Raw genomic sequence first — 22106 nt, forward strand, 5'->3', positions numbered from 1 at the left:
GGAAGGAAGGAAGGAAGGAAGGAAGGAAGGAAGGAATCCTAAATTAAGGTATTTTATCATTTCTTATTTAACTTTATATTTATTATTTTTGGTCAATATTATACCATTCCGATATGGATATAAACTAAAATGAAAACAACAAACTATAAAAGTATTTTGCCATGTTTATAAACCTCCTCTAACACAACATTTTAGAAATATTCGCTTAACAAAAAAAAAAAAAACAACAATATATAAAACTACATAAAACCAACCAGCATCTGTCACCTGAGTCAGTGACAGATGCTGGAATCACCCACCATGTTGTATACTGAACTATCAGTCATGTTCTATCAGTTATTGAATACATTTATATTGCGATGTATTGATATTGAATCATTGTGACCTCAACACCAATAATCAAACATAACCAACTCTACTCCATAACCAGGGATTAGTCAATAAACCGATGGAAAGGTTCAGGACATCTATATCATTACTGGTATTCATAGCTGCTAATGGTAGCAATAGCAGACAGGAGGGCAGGGCATTTATCACGGTTACTGCATCTTGATAACATGAGGCCAAGCGTGCAGCGAGGGGGAGCGTGACAGAGAAAGTAGAAGTGAGAGCACGAGCAGAAAACCAATTAAAATAAGCTCTTCACACTTCCACCCTCACTGACGGGTCTTTGACACTTTATGTCAGCAAAAGAACAAAGCCCAGAGTAACTGTGGTAAGTAAGCAGCAAATTAGCAGTCAGTAATTGTTATGATTTAAAACAAATGAAAACCCTTTAGATGCTGCAGATGAATTATCATCTACTAATCTGGTTTCTATTTTGCAAAATGAAAAACAAAACAACAAATGAATCACACACTCACACTTCCCCCGACCCTCTCTAGGAGACCGCACCCCACCAGCTGAGCTCAGAGGCTACACCCTCCCTGTTTGACAGAGTTCAAACAGGGTTTTAAAGACGGGGAGGAAGCCTGTACATCTCAAGACGTTTTAGGGTGTTGGTTGTTTTTTATTTAGAAGGAAACTGAAGACAAACCAAGATAAACCCTCCAGTAAATATCTCAATAACATTTATTAAGAGGGATTCACATTTGTTTCCCATAACAATAACGACATGTTGGGTTTTTAAAAGCAAATATAATGTGTACCTGAAGTACAGATATTTTAACTTTGGTTAATTAAACAGAAACTTGACATCCTTTATATTAAAATCTATGAAGGAAATGTTTTAAGTCTCATGCATTCCTGCATTCCTCCCCCGCCTCCCACCTCCAATGCACTGAATCTCCCCACAATATTATGTTTATTCAGGTCGTCTTTTTCAAAGCAACACATTGTTGGCTAAACGGCTGCAGAACGGCTGGAATTAGGGTTGCCAACTCTATGAAAATTAAATAAGTGACAGTCCTTGGCCAGGCACAGTCTTCAACCTCACAGACAATGTCTCATTTCTACCTTTTCTTGTGTGTGTGAAACTGATTTTGTAAATATTTAAACGGAACCAAAATAAGATGAGAGATTTTGTTGGGGTTTTATAATACAGGATTGGTAACTTTAAAAAAAAAAAATAGACAGTTGGCAAACCTAGGTGAAATACAGGCCTGGGGGAGCAGGTTGTAGGGGACCAAAATGTCCTGATTAGTATCCCACTCTGGTCCCCAGCCTGCTGCCGCCTGGGGGATGGCCAATGCTGACAGGACACATTACAATCTAAATTAATGCCCCAATCAGGGTCCAACTCACAGTGATAGAAGCTGATAAATAATAGGTCTTAATGATAAAGGCTCTTAAAAATACAAGCATCATCTCATGTTCCAAACGGTCAGTTAACTGCTTTGCTTTAAAGTTCATTATATAGCCCCCGCTGTATGTGGACACAGTAACCTTGTATGAGAACAGCACATTTTAAACAGGGCATGCACGAGGAGAAATGGGCTCGTGCAGTCTCTTGCACAAGCCTATTATTTTTTTTTTTAAGTGGAGAGGGCGGGTCTTTTAAAAAATCCTCCACAATACCTTTAACCACAATCATTACCACAATTGTCAGCAATGGTATCACAAAACAAGCTGTTATTATGTAGGAAATTTAGCCACAACATCTAAAAATAACTTCTTAGTTTTTTATTTTTCAAAACAATAATTTCTAAACGGCTTAATGCTTCTTTAAAATAAACGTAACAGTAATTGACACAAAGCATTTCATCTGTTACAGCGTGTTTCTTTTAGGCTGCCTCATTACTGCTGCCTGTGAGGTGAACAACATTTTCCAAAGAAGTGTGTCAAATGAATACCTGTGGAGCACAACTGATCCAACGCTGTTTGAAGTGGCGTGTGGGCTAGTCAAACTGGTCTGACTGGTGTTTGGAACAAAAGAGCCTCGTGCCATACACCACATCTAACGCATCACAGGCTCAAAATTTTACATCTCAATCAACGCAAGGATACAACAAGTTAATATACTTTTGTGATTATACGTATTTTTTTGTTATGAAACTAAAGCCAAACAGTGATTTTCTTTTGTTTTTCATTCTGCAGAGTCTCACACATTAAGTCAACTAAACAGATTACAGGAGGTTCTACTTAGCCTGTAAAAACAGATCTAAGTGGAGATAAACACAGCCTCTTCCTCCAATGCTGAGCGCACAGGCAGATGAGTTTGGTGCTAAGTCAATCAGCAAGAGATAATCTGTGAATTTACCCTCTATTGGACCCGAATGTTAATCTATGTGATTAATATTGAGAAAAAAAAAAAGTTGCATTAGAATGCATTACAAATGCATCTTCTACCTCCGTCCTAAAAACACGCTTTTATGATGAGCACAAAAAAGGTTTACTCAGGTCATTCTTTTTGTGAAACAGATTATAAAATGGATCAAAATAGGCCAAAATTTGAATTGTCAGCTGAAACTCAAAGCAGGGGTCTGCAGCTAAATCTTTAAGTGTCTCTGTCTTGCTGTGAGGTGCTCCATCAAAGCTGAGTCTAAAGGGTCCCCTCCAGGGGTTTTCACAGTTTTCCATTCGAAGGAGGTTTGTTGGAGCAGGAGGGCATCCAAATGTTACGGGACATCAATCATTTGCTTCAATCAAATCTAATTTTTATTTCTCTGGCAAATTTTTGCATTTCTGCTGCTTGGAGACAGGCATTTCCTTCACATGAGCTGTAACAGGAATAAAAGCTGACCATGACTTGGATATGAGATGTAAATCTAAATTGGAAAACATTTTCATTAATAACACACAGCCATCTGACACAGACGGCTGTTTAGGAGTCATTGTTTTGCTGGATGTACTGTAGCTGTGCAGGTCGATGTAATCTACAGTTCAAGTTACACGACAGGTTCTCTTAGTTTCAAAACCTGACGACCAAACTCAACCAGCAAAGCTAGTTAACAAACAGGGAAGAAAGGGTCCATGAGTGCAGATTGAGCCACATGACATCACTATGCACTAATTGGCAGGATTTCCATTAAAGCGTCTCTCAGATATTTGCTGGTGTCAAATTTTTTATGCTCTGCATCTCCCCGTCTACACAGGTTCAGTATGTTTCCCTGTGTTAGTCGGTTTCAATGCACATAACTAATTCATGGATGTGTTGTTACCGACGTCTGGGGAAAACATTCAGCTTTATAGAAAAACTGAGGATAAATTCAGTCCTCATTTTACGCATTAAAAGTCCAACAGATTGCAAAAGAAATGGCTTGATTTTGAGACTGGTTTAAGGTTTGCGCTACCCGAGGGAAATAGATAAGTTTTAAAACGTGTTAGTTTTTTCTACAGGACAGAGGAAAAACAAATAGAAGCTCTTGGGGATTTAAAAGCAGTTGAAATAGAAGCAGCTACTCACAGTTCCAGGATCAGGATGACCTCAGCTTTGTTCTCAAAGACTTCTTGCAGGGTGATGATGTTTGGGTGCTGGATCTCCTTCAGGATGTTCACCTCTCGCTCGATGTCTTCCCTTGTCACCCCGCGGCGACTTGATTTGTTGCGTCGCTTCTTGATGAATTTGGCTGCGTACTCCACACCTGTTCTCCTGTGCCGACATCTTCTGACCACGGCAAACTGACCGCTGCAATCAGAAACGGTACTTTTAGGTCCAAAGATCCATTAAAAAGCAATTACATTTATTTGAGTAGTAAAATCAAACAATAATAAAAACTAAATGTTTATTTAAGTCATAGGGAACGGACCAAATGAAACAGACAAAATAAAAACTTGAGGGTAGTTTTTTTAGCAGGGTAGTCAGATAGAAAAAAACAGTAATAAAGTGAACGCATAAATCAGTTGTAAGGAGACTCAATAACAAAATACTCAGTGTTTAAAATGCTGACTAAAAGCATAATACAAAGATAATATGAGAGTTTCAGGGTGCTTCCTTCCTTCAGATATACCAGCCAAAGGGAGTGGGAGGCAAAAATAGGCACTGGAAGTGTTGATCAGAAACAGATTTAATTAATAAGTGGCGGATGAATCATGGTGCACGCCGTCTGGTAGCAGAGAGTCCACCAAATGGTAAAACATGCCATTAATATCAATTCAGATTAACATTAGGATGATTTCAGGCAAACCAGGAAAGATGTTTTCTACTTCCATTTACCAGGCAAGCCTCACCCTACAAGTGAAAAATGTCTGGCATGCCTGGATTATGTCTCATAAATGGACTCATATTTCGCTACAGTAATTTCTCCAAGTAAACCAAGTTTAACTTCATTTGTAGAAGTTCAGAAGCCTTAGGTGAAGGTTCCAAAAACTCAACCTTTCAAGACCCGATAAGAAAAGCCGACAGCTGGACGTCAAGTCACTGATAAATACATCACAGCAAAATAAAAATAAGAGGCAGAAAAACATGTATATGTTTGTAAAATCCAGATTCTACTGAAAATGGAATGTGTTTTATTTGAATGTTGGGATAGTGAGGTTTTCTAAGTATTTAAAGGTGCCATAGGAGATCTTGAAAAAACAGTTACAGCATGCTGTATTTTTTAAAATACACAACCATGCCTCTCCCTTCAGACGACCCCTCGAAACCACGCCTTCAAAACACATGAACGCGCATGCCGTCTGTCGAGGTGTTCAGATGTTTCAGAGATCGAAACAAGCCGAGACCGAGTGCTTGTGACACGAGCTAACGACATAATGCTACCTTCACACCTAAAGCAGCAGAGGCAGCAAAAGCAGCTGATAAAGAGTCTTAAAAACGGCACAGCAAAAGGTCCCGCAGTGCGTCTAGAGCAGCAGGAGCAGCGCATTGCTGATATGGGAGATGGTAGGGAGACAGACACAGCACTGATGATGCAGAGCGCTATGATCACTCTTCTGAAACATTTTATTAATGCCTGACATTTAAGGTTTTATGCTAAAAATATAAATTAAGTTTTATCAAACCATCCAAGGCAGAAACAGATTGTCTTAACTAACTAAACTAGTAGTTAATTTGGTGACTGAAATCAGTTTGTTTTCAGTGTGGCTGGAGAGAACACTGACTAATCAACATAAAAAATAATTAATTTATCTTAACTGATCAGTAAATTCATTGTTAGCAATAACAACTGTGGCGAGGATTGTTTCCCTGAGGAAAGAGGACCAACAGTGTTTTCCATTTGTCCTTAGAAGCTGGAATTTCTGATTTTCAAGTTGAAAATTTGAACTGAAGAGCCCATAAGAGACAGAAAATTCAAGCGACATGACTGTAACCAACTCCCGCATTTACAAGGGCTGCTCCTTGCATTAAGATTAGTTCAACTTTCTTATTTTAGAAGTTTTTAGCAGTCAGCTTTAAAATATGCTCTATATAAATCTCTACAAAAAAGGAAATTAAAAACTGACAGAAGTTACAACTACTGACGCATTTTAGTTTTGAACATTAAAAGTTACAACAGCTCGCCATTAAACTAATAATTATTAAAGTTCGTATCATTGCACTGGTGGAAAGCTGCAGATATAATGGCTTCAGTCAGATGGATTAACAAAAAATACACGCAAAGACAACCTGGTCCACCTGACATTTCATAATTACTCTGCATAATGAACAACAGTTCTGTCATTACGTAGTGGTATTGTTGTCCGATCAATCATCTTAACATGATAACGCTGACTGTGCTGTCGTTCATCCGAAAACGCTGCCAGAAAAACCACTTGGGGAAGCGAGGACACTTGGCTGAGGGCTGTTGACGCCTCCGCCGACTGCGCCTCCTCACAGCCCGAGCAATCATAAAGCACTTAGTGTACCAAACACCCACAGAGGGAGGAAGAGAACAAGGCAGTGAGGGGTGAGAGAAAATGAGAGACGCTGCCACATTTTGTATCTTTTTTTTTCTGATTCTACAAAGCAACATAATCAAACAATTACAGCCGGGCATTTTATCTGTCGAAACCTTCCTCTGCTGCAAAGCAAGAGCACTACAAAGCCACGAGAGGGCCAGTTGTTAGGAAACTATTTAGTCATACCTATGCCTTCCTCACTAGAACGGACAAATATCTGATGAGGGGATATAATCCTCTGGCTGTAAAATGTCAACTACGTACAGTTTCTGGTAGAAAATGGGAACAAGAGAGCAACACATTCGTCGTCTCACCTACAGCAGCAGTTTTTCTAAATGCTACCAAAAGCTTAGAAGAACTCCAGTAACTAAAGCTAAGCTTACAAATATAGTTCAACAAGGTCAAGAATATGGATTTTTATGTATATTTATCAATTTAAGTTAAAAATAGATTTCCTTAAAATACTGAAATAATCTAAAAAAATAAAAATAAAAAATAGAAGTGAGAAATTATCTAAATACAACATTCTCAGAAAAGAACTCAGTGACTTTTAACCCTAAACGTGTCTATTTGTCAAATTATTTAACATTACTACTTAAAAGAAGATTATGAGCTAAACTACGGGCACATAAGGAAAGAAGCCAGGCACCGGAAACCATTGCCTTCATCAAGTTATGGAGGCAAACAGATGTTTTATTCCCTTTTTACACCCAAACAACAAATAAGGACACCACGGGAAGCTTGTGTGAGCTTGTTTTTAACAATAATAATAATAATAATAATAATAATAATAATAATAATAGAAATGTATTGATCTCACATTGGAGAAATTTAACTCTGCATTTAACCCATCCCCTCGGGTAGCGGGGCCGCCAGGAATTTGGGGTCCCATGAAAGACATTGATATTGGGCCCTCACTCTCAACCATAATTACGCAAGCGTTAATACTGCTATAAAGATTGATGTCAATGTAATTTTTGTTATTTTGTTACAAAGGAAAATTATCAGAACATGAAAAAGTTAAAAATACATTAACTTTAAACTTTACATTTACATCCTATGAAAATAATAACAGCTTATTTAAATAAAAAAAAGCACAGCTGTATCTATGAACACATGAATAGAAAATAGGTTTAGGATTGAAAATATATATTCCTATTAGTTTTTACTTTAACTTTATTAAAGGACGTATTATTTTGATGCCCTTAGAGCTTATTTTTCATTGATATGGACGTCTAATGACAATAAAACATGCATCTTTTTATGTGTCAACTTCAGGCTGCTCATAAGATCGATCATTTATAGATGTCTTTTAATGGTTTAAATTTAATCTGAATATAAAAATCTAACTAAACTGTTTTAATATTGACACAGATTTTAATCCAGGCAATATATACATGCTTTGTTTTACTGTTTACTGCTGAGAAATGAGAAAGAACATGAAGATTATTGATTTTACTGGATTTTCTTTTTATATTTAAAAAAATATAGCAGGACAAATCTTTTCTTCTTCTTTTGGGCCCCCCGTTAGTCAAGGGCCCTTAGAATCGTCCTAACCCCCATGACGTCCCCCACCCATACGGCGCAGCAGTGGGCTGCCATCGTGGGGCACACGGGGAGCAAACAGTGGTTAAGGTTATTGCTCAGAGACCCAGAGGCAGTCTGTGGGAGTGGGTTTCCAACTCAACCTCAGGATTCCAAGCCCTATGCCCTAACCACTAGGCCACAACTCCCACTAATAGCAGAGTTTAAAAGCTTTTTTTTTTTATATATGGAAACAGCTATGAAGATATGCACCTGAATAAACTGTTTTATGTTAACTGTTTTATTAAAGAAGGTTAATAAATGTGAATAAACTTGAATCGAGACCTTCTGGTTTTACCTTTTGATATCAGATTCATTATGTGGTTAATGGTTTTAAGCGCCATGAAACAAATTTTTATAAAATAGTTTTATTGTATAAGTTTCTAGTCGGAAAATCCTGCTAAATCCTAACAGAGATCCTGATCGACAAAAAGGTGTCAATTTTTGCTTTCAATGTTTCAAACTGTTGCACTTGCATCACTTTTGTTGCACATCTTGTTGAGTACTTTTGCTCACTTTGCTGATGTACGCTGAGGAAATCCTATTAGTCACCAGATTTCAACCAAGTTATTATTTCACCTGAAATGACTCATTTTGACCAACAATAATGCGGAAAAACATTTTAAATGAGGGCAGTAGGAGAAAGTGTCTCCTGCAGTGGTACTTATGAAGCCTGTGACTGAAGATGATCTCTTGTTATTATCGTCTTGTTTAGCTTTATAATGGTCAAAATATTTTTTGATGCTTAAACACAAATTTTAAAACAATAAAAAAAAAAAACTTATTAAAAAGGTATTAAAAGTCCTAGATAGTGTAGTTTGATGCGACTCTGTTGAGAAAGCTGCTAAGCAAAATAATCTTAAAGATCTTTGCTGAGAAACCAACAAGCTGAAAGGAATGATGGCGTTTTAAGGAAGTGACTCGTCCTGTGACAGTGCCAGATACACAAAGCTGATAATGTGAGGAGGAAGAGGGAGCTGAGGATGAAGGTTTTCTCATGCTAATAACACATCCACCCCCATTCAGTCTGGTCTTGGCCCATTGTTGCTGAAGAGTCTGTCACTCAGGCCTCTGTGCAGATATGTTCAGACATCAGGGCCTGATCTGCTTCTTTCAGAAACAGGAGCGTAAAGGCCTTTTGTTCACATAACTTCTTTGTAATACGATACTTTTACTTACAAACTCAGCTCTACTACTTTGATATCATATTACTAAAACCTACTGAACTACTTCTGACTACCAAAGCTACAAAGAGCTGTTTAAACATGGCAATATATAAAAAGTGAAACAGAAAAAGAAAAAGTGCAGAGTTACAGCTAAGTCAGATCCTGGACCAAAAGATGTTTGGCTGCATCACCTGGAAGGTCAACAATAGGCTAAGCAGCTAGCTTGGACTTGAATGTCGGCACCTGGGAACAATGACAAACAGGAACTACAACAAAAGTAGACAGTGGTTTGTTTTGTCCTCCGAAAAACTTTCCACAGCGTAACGCTCATGCTGTGGACATGTGTCATCCCAGAAGGTGTGGGACCTGGAGCGGAAAGTTTGCAAAGGATGAAGAGCAGATAGCAGACTTCATTTTCTTTATCATGAAGCATCTTTAGACATCTGATGACATCCTGTGACCAAAAGAATTACCAAGTGTTTAGCATAACTCCAGAATCTTTCACTGATCAGGGAAGGCACTATAGATTGACTGATACTGGTTTCTTTAAGGCCGACACCCTTACCAAATTATTTTGATATAATTCTAAATCGATCCCCGATATGTGCCATTGATTCTTTGTAGCCAACATTACTTTCTCTTCCTCCCTTTTCCCAATAAAAAAAGCAATCATTATAAATGTTACAATAACCTTAATTTGAACAGAAAAAAGAAAAAAAATATATTAGCAAATAAAAGAAAACATTTAGAATGGTTAACAAATCTGGAAGTGACAATGCATGTGCCTTAGGTGAACTCGAGGCATGGCTGCCTGATGAACTGACTATTGCATGCACGAATCGGACAATACCAATTTAAGAAAAAATAAAAAACACTAATATCGGCCGAGAATATCGGCTGGCCAATCTATTTCTAAGAGGCACCATCAAAAAAATGTTGTAGTTGCATCAAGGAAGAAATGGGAGATAAGGATCTCTGAAGGTATTTGAATGAAAAGAAAAGTTTCTACAGTATGAAGGGACATTTCTCTGCTTTGTTTGAGAAAGCACTAGACTTTGACAAGAAACCAGGAAGGCCAAACCGACTTTGAGAAAAGTTATGTTTAATCATTTTAACATTTTGATTACTTTCCTGATGAGACAAGCTTAATTTAGAAAGTATAGCAAACCCCAGCTGGTGAGGAACATCATTTACAGATTACCATTCCATCAAATGAGCAGTATAAATCGTACTCAACCAGGTCTGTTTTTGGACAACAGGAGGAGTAATTAGAGAGAATCCTTGCAGGCATGGAGAGAACATGCATGTGTGCACAGAAAGGCTGGGATTTGAACCTATATTTTTCTTGCTAATCTCTGTTCCACAGTGCACACCCCCTCGTTCGCATTTTGTCAGACAAAGCTAACATGCATCTGAAATAAGAGGAGTTAGTAGGAACAAAAATCCAGTATTCAAAAAAAGGTCTCGGTGCAAAACAAATCCAAGCTGACATTTTATATTATTCTGTGACATTTTAAAAGAGCTCTCAGGCCCTAATTAAACCAACCAACACCTCTTCAAAAGCACTTAAAACACAAGCCATGTTTCTAGCTTCCACTGCATGAATGCCGTTCAGAGAGCATTACGTAATGTTATGCATCTATTAAACTCCACTCCGACACAGCACCTGGATTAGATGTCTTTTCAAAGATGTTTCACCATGATGGGAGGAAGCTCAACTCTGGCCGCATCTTACTCCATGTTGGGTAACAAACTGGCCATGATTCACAATCCTTTCAGTGTTTACAAGTTTTGCAACAGTAATTGTGTTACAAGATTGAAGTCCAACAGGCCTGGGTCCAGAACCGACACCATGATTTATCTTTCATACACGCAGAGGTTTTGATGAAGCCAGAGCATAAGGCAATACACTATACCTCTGGTACAGAAAATTATTGCCAGTAGAGTTAAAACTGTAAAGTACATACATTTTCCCTCCCAACCTGTTGAAATTAAACAAACTCTACTGTGGAGCCTCCCTCCTGTAAGCATGAAGGGAGAATCCAGCTCATCCTTCATTACCAGCAGAGGCTGCACACAGAAAAACAAGAGATGGCAACTACTCAAATCGGCCCTCCTTACTGGTGAAGGAGGGGTCAGAAAATAAAACCGAAACCCTGCCCTGAAAAACAAACATGATTAGCAGCTTTTCTCTCCAAGACATCTATATGAGGTAATAGATCGATTTCTTGCCTGGTGTCAGACCCCTTATTCGTCTTACCCAGCTGAAACTACAGAGGAAATCCCAGTCATCCTCCTGGGATGTGCTGGGAGAACACTGACTTGCACAATGGCTGCTGAATTAGCACAGTGGTGGAAGGGGTAGAAATAACGAGGAGGCACTGGAGAAACCCCCTTCCTGGGAATCACTGAAACAGAAGCAGGGAGGCTGTTTTTCAAGAGCAGCTCTCCTCGCCAACCCAGCGTAAAACCTCAGATACTCTGAAGGATCAAATTGCTCTGATGCTTTTGTTGCGCTTCAAGCACAGACAAGGCTTTCCACTTTTGGCCTACTTGTTTTTCCCAAAGCAGCTGGGAGGGGGGAGGGATGACAGAAGAGCAGCTTTTTGGAGAGAAGAGGAGAAGTTTGTTTGTGTCTATCAGGGTAGCTTGGGTGTTGGACAATGCTTTAAGAAGCCTTGCATTACTTAAATCTGCGGAAAGACACTGTTGCTGCAGGGAGCTTTACTAGAAACGGTGTGGATTTAAGCCTAATGCAACAGATCAGCATTACAGACAGTCAGGTATTCAAAACCAGCCAGCTGATGTTACAGGTTTACTGCAAACATACAGAGAGGAAAACAGAAGAATGATAATGATCTGGAGCTTCATAAACCTAACTCTGAACTCATTGGTGTACATGCAGCCAGAGAGAGGAGAAGAGAGCAGGCAGACAGACCAAATTTCATTTTATCTTTATTAAGTTATTGCTTCAAAGCCTCAGCTCTGCATAGCTTGTTCAGGCAATCTTATTGAGCGGATAACTAGGAATTATTAAAGCTGCAAAGAAATAAACCACCTACCTTGTTTTAGCATTTGCAGCTTAAATAGCAACAGGAAATCTTGAAGGATTCAGAAATCTAAATTATTCACATTTTCTATGCACAAGATGTCAGTTCTAATCCTTTTATTTTATGTAAAAGCTACGTATGACCTAGATGCATTGAATTTTAAATGTTTGCTTGTGAAATTGGATCCGTTTAGATTTAAGAAATGCAAACGGATGTCTGGCACATCGGTAAAATACCGAGCTCACAAACTGCCAGATATCTGTGAAAAAGGTTTTTTTTTTTTTTTTTTTTACATTCTCAACATGCACAAGGACATATTTGTAATCCAATGAGAGTTTCAGATTTTGCTCCATTTCTGAGTTGTTAGAACACTCCTGTCCGAAAGACATTAAATAACTGGGATCCTAAAGGAGAATCTAACATCCAAGAGAACAAAACTAGGAACAAACATGTCAACTTCAAACTTCCCTCTTGGTTGCAGTGAGCCATCTTGTGTCTCATGTGCAAACAAAGCGAGCAGAAAGGCTGAAGTGTCAGAAATGTGCAGCTTTCGCCTGGATGACCTTCGCCTCTTAGTTAGAGGCTGCTGCTCAGACTGGAGGTCTGGCCTTGTCAGGATGAGGCAGCAGCAGAATAAAGGAAGCGGCGTGGTAACGAGAAAGGCTTTGTAAACAACAATCAATGAAGTGAGAGTCAGTGGGGAATATGTCTGAGGATAACAAGTGTGCTACACTACAATGCAGCACAAGAGAGCATAGGAAGGAACTTTTTTTTTTTTCTCTCTTATGGTTTAGGATTGCAGCAACAGTTTTATAAAGAAAATATTTAAAGAATGATAACACCAGACGGATCCACTGGTGTGGTGATTAACCACACCATAAATAATCACCGGTGGACACCCCTCTCTAGATGTATTGGTTAAGAATAATAACTGAACTTTTTTAATCTCACACTGGAGAAAATCACCTTTAAATTTAGCACATCCCCTCAGGGAGCAGTGGGCTGCCACTGCGCACCGCCCGGGGAGCCGTGTGCGATTAAGGGTCTTGCTCAGGGACTCAGAGTGCAGCTAGACTAGTTTTGGTTGATCATATCTTTTCACAGACAAACAACGGCCGGATGAAGCAGGAGTAAAATGTTAAAGCAGGAAATGAGTGTGATAAGAGAAGTTAATCAGAAAGTATAGTTTTCAGAAGCTAAGTTCAATATCTGGGCTAGATGTCCTGAATTATTGGCAGAAATTTTACCTAAACAGTTTATCTGAGCCTGCGGAGCAAAATGTGAAGAAAGCTGCACAAAATGATCAATGAACAACTGAGGGTCACCACAGCTTCTATGGTGGTCAAACACACCTAATTAAATACCTAATTAAAATAGAGTAGGAAAAACAAGCGCATCCCTGGTCAAAGGATCAGTGAAAGTCAGATTATCTGAATAATCTAAGGGCTCATAAAAGTTTCTAATAATATTTATAAACTAATGAAAATTATCAGGTTAGGAGAAAAGTGGTGAAATATGTTATGAATAATCGTTAGTATCCCAAAAAATGCTTGATTGTTAAATATAATAGAAGTGCATACCTTTCCATTAATATTCCAACTCACAATACTAAAATGTATAAATTCTAATATTTAATTTTTTTATTTGTTTATTTGGTCAGAATAAAAGAAAATAACAGGGCAGCCTATAAAGGTAATACCATAAAAATAAAGTTGGTCCACTGTGTGTGTCGTTAACCATGGCTGTAAGATCGGCAGGTAGGGTTTGAATTTAATGACACACCGTATTAGATAGACACCCACCTGGTGTGACACAGAGCTTACAGATTTTACTGAGGTGCAAGAACCGACCGGAAAATTTTTTTTACTGCTTGTTCGTTATTCTCTTGATGCAGCAACAATTTCAGACAAATAAGACCAGCACTGCATCTGTTTATTTTCTCTGCCTGACTCAGATTAAATTAGTTACAGTTTAAATCCTGCTTAAGAGTCATTCACTATAAAGAAAAAAAAGAGTTGTTTAAAGAATGATTGCATCCAGGTAAATATACTAGGAGAAACTTATGATGCCTAGGTGCCTTTAGGGGGTAGTGTGTGCATATATATATATATATATATATATATATATATATATATATATATATATATATATATATATATATATATATATATGTATATATATATATGTGAAAGATGTGTACTTTTCTGTCTCATACATGTTTGTTTTTCTTTTAACAATAAGCGACAATAAACCCAGTTTATAATCCATGTTTTAAACAGGTAGGGTGTGACTGAAGCACCTGTCCACTGAAGTATTTCCTTAAAAAAAGAGATATGAGTTGATAAAGGCCTTATTGTATGTGCATTCAACAATAAACCAGACCACTGTTTGTCTAATCAGCAGTGGCAGGTGATAATTTAAGACAACAACCAATCACAGAGAAGTATCTGGCTCAAACGGAGTAATCTCGATAAATTATCTCATATTTAACTGATTCTGAGTGGATTGTTTTAGAAAAAGGGAGTTACAATGCTTTTAATCTTTGGCCTTAATCCCACCATAATCCATCATCGCATTACATCCCACACTGGTGGGAGCATAATCATCGTATTCACTAGCACCCAACCACCCACCCACCCACCCACAGAAAAGGTACTGTATCCCACTGCAGCCAGATGAAATGAAGACCCAATAGATGTTGCTTTAAAAAAAAATAAAAAAGCTGTGCAGTGATCTGTTGCCCCTGTATTGATTATATGAATGATGCAACAGGCTGCTGACAAAGTTTCCTTCATCATCATCAATATGTGACTGTTGAGCCTTGTTAGGAAAATTTATATAATCAAGGCCGACAATGACAGATATAAAAAACATATATATATTTATATGTATATATCAAAATATATCAAAATGTCACATTTCTGTTATAAATACAAGGTGGCAACAAAGTCAACGCAGAATATAATGTGCAAACTACAAGACCATAAAAACACAACTTTTACAAACCCAAAGAAGCATTTGTTCCCAATGGTCATCCATAAACTCATTTAAAGACAAAAATGTATATTTAAAAAAAAGAACATTATTTTTTTTTTGAAGGTTTTTACAATAAAAAGAATAAAGAAAATCAAGAAAACTAACTAAAAAAAATGCACCGCACAACCGTGTACCCGCTTCCGAGAGGGAATGCCTATTGAACATGTGCGACAGCATGAATGAGCCAATTTCTCCTCATGCATGCTCTGTTTACAAGTTGCTGTTTGCAATGGCACCCTCAGATGTTTTCAAAGAACCGTGGTGAGAAAGGTGAGCTTCAATGGCTGACTGAAACCGTAGCTCAATACACATATACGCCTAAAAGTGCGCATGCACAGAAAAAGATAGCTACCTAGGGACAAGCACGTAGGATGGCCTAATGGTGGCCTGAACATATCACCAGAATGATTGACAATTGGAAGGACCACTTATTTCCACCCAGAAAAATAACATCCTCCCCTATACCTTTAAACCAACATTTTTGGCAGATAAAGAGAAGATTTAAATATCGCACATGCAAAAAGCCCAGAATGAAGGAAAGATACAGGCTGTCTGGCTGGACAAATAGACCGATGAAGGATGGCTGCATAATACAAATACATCTTCATTGCAAAATTAGTCTGTGCTAATATTGCAAACTATTGAAGTGCAATAACTGTTTGTTTGTCCTAACACAGGTCAGAAAATCACATTATTCAAAAAGCTAAAATATCGCAGCATGATAGGGGCTCAGATGGGAGTGAAAGGAATTAACAAAATATCCATATACATGTTTGGAAACTGACATTACCAATATTCACCAATATTGCAACAAGGTTTCCTAATACCGTGAAATATCCTCCACCCATAGCAGAGGGATACAGATAAACCAGATGTTTCTCAACTGATCAGCATATTTCTTACTACTATGTCCTACACCCTGATGCATCAGCTCCTTTACTCCACTCTGAGTCAGCCATCGATTGGCTCCATGTTCTACTACAGTGGAATAGGAGATTGTGCTGAAAAGCCTAGAAGTGTCAAGAACAGCAGCAGGCAGTCTTGCAGAACGACTCTAAGCACACAAAGCTTCTCAGTCAGAGCTGGTCTGCATGCACATGGACTGCTGGAGGATGACGGACAAGTGGGAAGACAACGAGTGAGATCTCGCCTTCAATACACACCGCACAGCAGATCCGTTTGGATCACAGCAGTGGATTCAGCCCCGTTAGGTTAAATGCAAACCACTCGCTGAAACTTAACCTTGAACAACATTATTCAGACATGGTATTTGTTTTTCCTAGCCCGCTGGGAGTGCAGAAAGGAATTAGCATAACAGTGACATATGATATGTTAAAGCTGTTATTTACATGCCCTGCAGCAATCAAGGAACTCCTCCATTCAAATGGGCTGTGATTCTAGCCAGCTGGAAAAACAATATATCTGGCCAGTTTTAGCTCTGAATTTGGCTTCTACATCAGAGGTGTAATATCCATTTCATTAGCTGGTAGATTCCTCTCTGTTGGTGCCAGGTATTCACCTACTGGTGCTTGTTGCTGGGCAGAAAGCCTACAGTGGATGCTCTGGACTAATTCGTTTGAAGCAGTTCCCTGCCGTGAGAGGGAAGCAAAAGAGGAAAAGTTGAACTTCAGCTCATAATCAAGTTCAGTTAAAAATATATTGGTTCAATTTACACACTACAACAGGGAAATCATAATCTATACCACCACAAAGCTTTACAGAATAGTGAACACAGAGCTCTGTTTGCACGGGGAGTTTTTCATTGAAGCCATCAAGGCCACCTTGTACTGCCATTGACATGCACAACCAACCCCTGCACCTCTGAACCTGTCGTTTCAATAATTTAGTCTGCTGAAGCCCGATGTTCCTCACATACAAGTCAGACCACTTCAGAAACAAGCCTTTGCTAAACAACTAAAACTAATCCTGGAAATGCTTTTCTAAGCTCTAAAATCTAATTATTAATAAATATAGCACTGGCTTCGGTCCACCAGGTTTGCCACTTTCTTTCAGGTTCTTCACTTCTGCCTTTTAACCTTACATAAGTGCTTACCGACATACTTTAAGGATAGGTCTGACTGAATGACATTTGATCTTATTAAACACAGGTTTACTTTTCAGGTTGTATAATGAAGCTGTCGGATAAAAGAGAGGCTCTGTAATCCGGTACGAGTCGCGTTCCCCATCAGCTCGATGACAAAGTAGCCATTGTGCTGACCACTGATTGGATGAGGGGATCATTCATCACAGTAATGCACCGGCAGAAACTGGCGTTCATGTCATAATGGAGTAAGAAACCAAACTGTTGCACAGCAAAAGCAAAGAACTTAGTGACTGATTGAAATGTAATGTGAGTGTTTGAACCATTCCAAAACAAACTCGATCAGAATTATGGTATCTGCACAGCCAGTTTTAAAGTCTAGAGCCACGGCAGCTGCTTCCTGAAAAATTCTATTGAGAAGATAGACCTTAGGCCGTTTGCACAAGGAAAATAAGAAAATCTTAGATGAGGATGTTTAGGTGATGAGTTAATGATGGCCCTGTGAACATGGCTGTGTTTCAAAGTAGATAAAGAGAAAACAGGTGGAAAGCTAGGAATTTATGTGCAGGAACAGAACCGTCTCATTTTCAGTGGATCGATATTGTGCTCAGGAAGCCAATTTAAACAAAAAAAAAAAACTCAAACAAAATCCAACCTAAAGAGGTTTATTAAAATACATTGAGCAGAACCTTTCGGTGGCCTCATCTTAACTTCTATGTGTCTGGAATACTTTCTATAAAAGGTGAAATACAACCTGTTGTTTTCAGGGGTCTTTGGTGAGAGCAGTCTGCATCCTGGGCTGATTTGACAGGAAATGTTATCCCTCTAAACAAACTGAATCCAATCTTGCATATCTGACAAAATATCAGGTCACATGATGTCTGTAGAAATTAGAACATGTTAAAGTGAACTGAGCCATGCAGAGAAAGGAAGGATCGTCCATGAATGCACTTCTCACTGTCCGTCATATACCCCTTATACACTGGCTGAAAAACCTATTTAAACCTGGAAACAACCGGCTTTTAGTGGCAGTGGAAACAGTCCACTGCTGCGTGTCTCTCCAGGTCAAACGACCCTCGTTAAAATCACCTTGGATCTGATTGGCACACTGTGGGAACACCAGAGCTGGGTTGACCCGCTAAAGCCAGTCATACACTGCAATTTTTTTTCAATTGTTGCATGCAGCTATAGCTCACAGCTCACGATACATGTGCGGCCTGATGCTCTGATGAAAGAATACCATTTCACTTGCACCCCTGCGTCCACTTAGCCAGTGGTTAGACCCAGCCTTTTGTGCCAAATGCTGATTGTTAGAGGGTCGATCCATATATGAAAAAAAAAAAAGGGCATAAACCCGGTATTTTTAGTGGAAAAGATGCTTTAGAGGAAGTGAGACACGCTGGCAAAATAAAACCCAGGGTCTTTGGTGACAAAACCAAATAAAAACATTACGAAATTGATTGTTTTGAGGGTTTGCCTCATGTGCATATAGCAGAAAATGTAGACAGAAATTATATTTCATTATATCGAATGAACCTGTAAAGATAATATTGGTGACAAGTTCCCACAGCTGAAACTTAAAATCTGTGACATTATATATTATGTATCATATATTTAAACTGTAATTAATCAGATTAAATCAGATTACATTTTTACCCAGATAAAGATGAGCCAAGTAACTGAGCTCCTACTGCCATTGAAATGTAGTTGCTGCAAGGAAATTTGTCCTTTTCCTCCTCTTTTGACTTTTTATAAAATTATAGAGTCTGATACATTTTGCTTAACTTCTTATTCTTCTATTTGCAGCTTCATTTTTGGTTTAAAACTCCTTCAAACAGAAAGGGGTGTGATTCACTAACTAAACACCAAGACCTCTAACATGATAAATTTTTGCTAGAGATTTTAAATACAAATTAAATTTTTCTAAAACAAACATGTCCCTTCTAAAACCAACACATTCAAAGAAAAAACAAACTGGTATTAGTCATAGACTTCCTGGGAACAGCTCAGTGAAGGTCAGACACAAGTAAATGAATGACATATGTGACATTTATTCACCCAAGGCAATCTTAAACAACTGGGAGAATAAACAGCGCATTTGCTAACATAAATCAAAAAGATCTTCCAGACCAAGTAAAGCAACTAAATCCATTAATGGTTAGTTTGTTTCCAGAACTACAGTGTTTTAATACTTTATTTATTCCCAAGATTCAATACAGACAAACCATTAAAGTGCAGCTCAGAAGGTTCAATCTGGTTTTACATTCAGAAATGAATATTTCATGTGGATTAAGATGCATGCAGCAGTGCCAAATTGTTTGGCACGTGAGAGTAAAAAGAGGAGATGGAGAGCAGAAGGAAAAGGTCTGGGAGCTCAGCTTGAATCAATGCTTTATTCCGCTAGTTCACATTAAAGTTCTTGCAAATCGAAGCAATTACACAATGATGGGACCCCCCAGCCCCCCACTTCAACAATAACACACACATCTCTTAAAGGCTCAGGGGCTATCAGTCTCAGTCTGTGTATTCAATGTGGTAAGTCCCTTCAAATGAGCATGCTCACTTTAGTTACAGTCCTGCTTCTCTACTTAATTAAATTGTCTGTGGCTCATGGGGGTTGAATAAAGTCCCAGTGAACTGCGCATCATGTTTTGTCGCCGTCCAAATTTCCCCACATCAGTCTTACCCTGTGGAGCTCTAGCTCCTCTGCAGCTGCTCTTCTTGGGTGTTTGTGTGTCAAAGGAAACGGTGCAGATGACAGAGCAGATAAAGACAGAAGAGAAACTGGCTGCTACTGACAAATTCCTGTTTGTCCTTTGAAAGCGGGTTTAAGTTAATGACTGATCACAGCAAGATGGCAGCGGGTTTGTCACATTCTACACTGAAGCAGAAAACAAACAGCTGTTGGATGTTTTCAAAGTCAGAGCCAAAAGCTAAATTAAAGCATCTGCCTAAACTTTTTGTTAAACACGATATTTGAATACAGTATTTCAAACTGACTGAAACCTTTAAAATGCTCAATCAATTTTCATTTTTTAATTTTGAGTTTTTAGTTTACTGCAAAGATAATCAAACTCCTGGCTCCACAATCTGCGTGGTTTAAGCAGGACAGAGAGGTCAAAAGGAGGATGTATTGGCTGCAGGACGGCACCCAGGGACCCAGAGGTTCTGAGCTGTCCGATGTGATTCTGTGTGAAAGCCTTTCATTAGCGTTGAGCCAAGTGTAGGAGGTCGTTCTGGAGTACTCCCTGCCCACTCAGCGGTAGTGTGGGCCACAAGCTGCACCGGCAGAAAAACATTATGCAACCGCCGTGCCATTGTGTACAGCGGAAGGGTTTCCACGGCAACAGAGACTGAGGAGAGGAACCAGTGAGTGTTGGAGGAAGGAAGATGGTGGTAGATAATCCTGGGTGGGTGTGAAGGCTGAGTTTGGGTATAAATCTCTGGATTTTATCTGTTCGTTCTACAGCAAGTTGTCTGATATGAACAGAGCCACATGTTGAACTTGTAAGCAACCATTTCCTCCATAACCAGGCGTCCTGGATCATCCTACAATGTAATCAATCAGGGGTCTGGGTAATAAAGGTGGCAAAAATCTTTACCAAGGAAAATGTTTCCACACTTTTTCTCATTTCATTATGGAATTAAATTCTCAAAAAATAAATGAGTTTAATGTTAGATTGGTGTTCAGATGATGACCCATGTCTCTAATTTTCCACATAACCAAAGTTTTTGTCCAACTTGTTCATTTAGTTTAGAGCACACTCTCAGAAGACACAATCAAGAGTCATTTCACTTTTCTTTCTTTGGACCCTCACAGATATAATTGTTTTTAGTGTTTTAAACTGGGCTCAGTCAACTTATCTGAGTAAAATGCCCATCAGAGCTTGAAACTTAGAATAGGACTTATTTTATTGTTATTCATATTTGCTTCACCAGATTCATACTGGAAAGAAATTTCATTACGAGGGCTCAGAAAAGGTACAGGCTTAAAATAATATGTATCAAATGTGAGATAAAACGGTCCAGATTCAAAACATTGAGCAAAAAATAGAAAAAGCTCTCCAATGTACCGGTAAATTTAGCAAGAAAACTAAGTAGTGGGATATTTTATGTGTTTTGTGAAACATACAGAGGAAAAAAAACAATTATCCGTTTGTTTTTCAAACAGATATATATATATATATATATATATATATATATATATATAGAAACTTGAGTCAGGAAATTTTAAAATGGAAATGTCAGAATGCTGGACAGTACAGATTACGTTAGTATTGAGCAAGAAGAAACCAGTATATATCTTGTTTCATAACCAGGAAAGAGTGGCTTAGTATTACTGGATACAAGGCTATCTCTATCCATATATTTAATTAGGATTTCTTCTTTTTAGCCTCTAAGGAACCAAAAGCTCTTATTATTTATGAGCAGCAGGAGACCTGCTGTCTTTCAGAAGGTCGGTGTTAATTTTTAATGGTGAACATTTTCCCTTCACTCATTTTTTATTACAGTCTTGGACTTTGCATTCAGGCTTTCTTCTAGAAATTAAAGCTGGGGTTTAATTTCGTATCCTTCCTACCAACCAACACAGACCGAATGATGAGGAGGGAGGTGGCTCTGAGTAAGAAGAGGTGGGAATCAAAGCTAGAAGCTTCAGGTCACAACTTTACACGACGTGCACTGCTAATATATGAAAATATATGCCACAAAATAAAGGTGATGGGACAGGACTGCGACTGAAAACTTACAGCATTGTTCATCCACCCAAAAGCAAATGTTTCCAATTTTTGCAAGAAAACATCTTAAAAAGACCAAAACAACAAAAAAAAAACTCACCTGACCTTATTAGAGCAGTTAAAAAAAGAAATAGACTGATAATGTTTTCAACTGTCTTTATAGCTAACATTAACAACTTTTACCTTGTCAATTTGCTGTTGAAAGTTAATATATTAGAATCAAAAGGTTGCATTT

General features: G+C 38.4%; 1 protein-coding gene across 4 annotated transcripts in view; it reads right to left on the bottom strand.

The window, feature by feature from the left end:
* dapk1 (death-associated protein kinase 1) overlaps nt 1–22106 on the bottom strand; it is an 82021-nt gene that overhangs the window by 47674 nt on the left and 12241 nt on the right. For all 4 annotated transcript variants that reach the window (XM_015397621.1, XM_015397618.1, XM_015397619.1 and 1 more), the window contains exon 3: nt 3845–4066. In XM_015397621.1, coding sequence (XP_015253107.1) covers nt 3845–4066 — 222 coding nt within the window. The remainder of the gene's footprint in view (nt 1–3844; nt 4067–22106) is intronic.

This window comes from Cyprinodon variegatus, unplaced genomic scaffold, assembly GCF_000732505.1.
Source record: "Cyprinodon variegatus isolate N-32 unplaced genomic scaffold, C_variegatus-1.0 Scaffold875, whole genome shotgun sequence".
In the NCBI taxonomy this organism is placed as follows: Eukaryota; Metazoa; Chordata; class Actinopteri; order Cyprinodontiformes; family Cyprinodontidae; genus Cyprinodon; species Cyprinodon variegatus.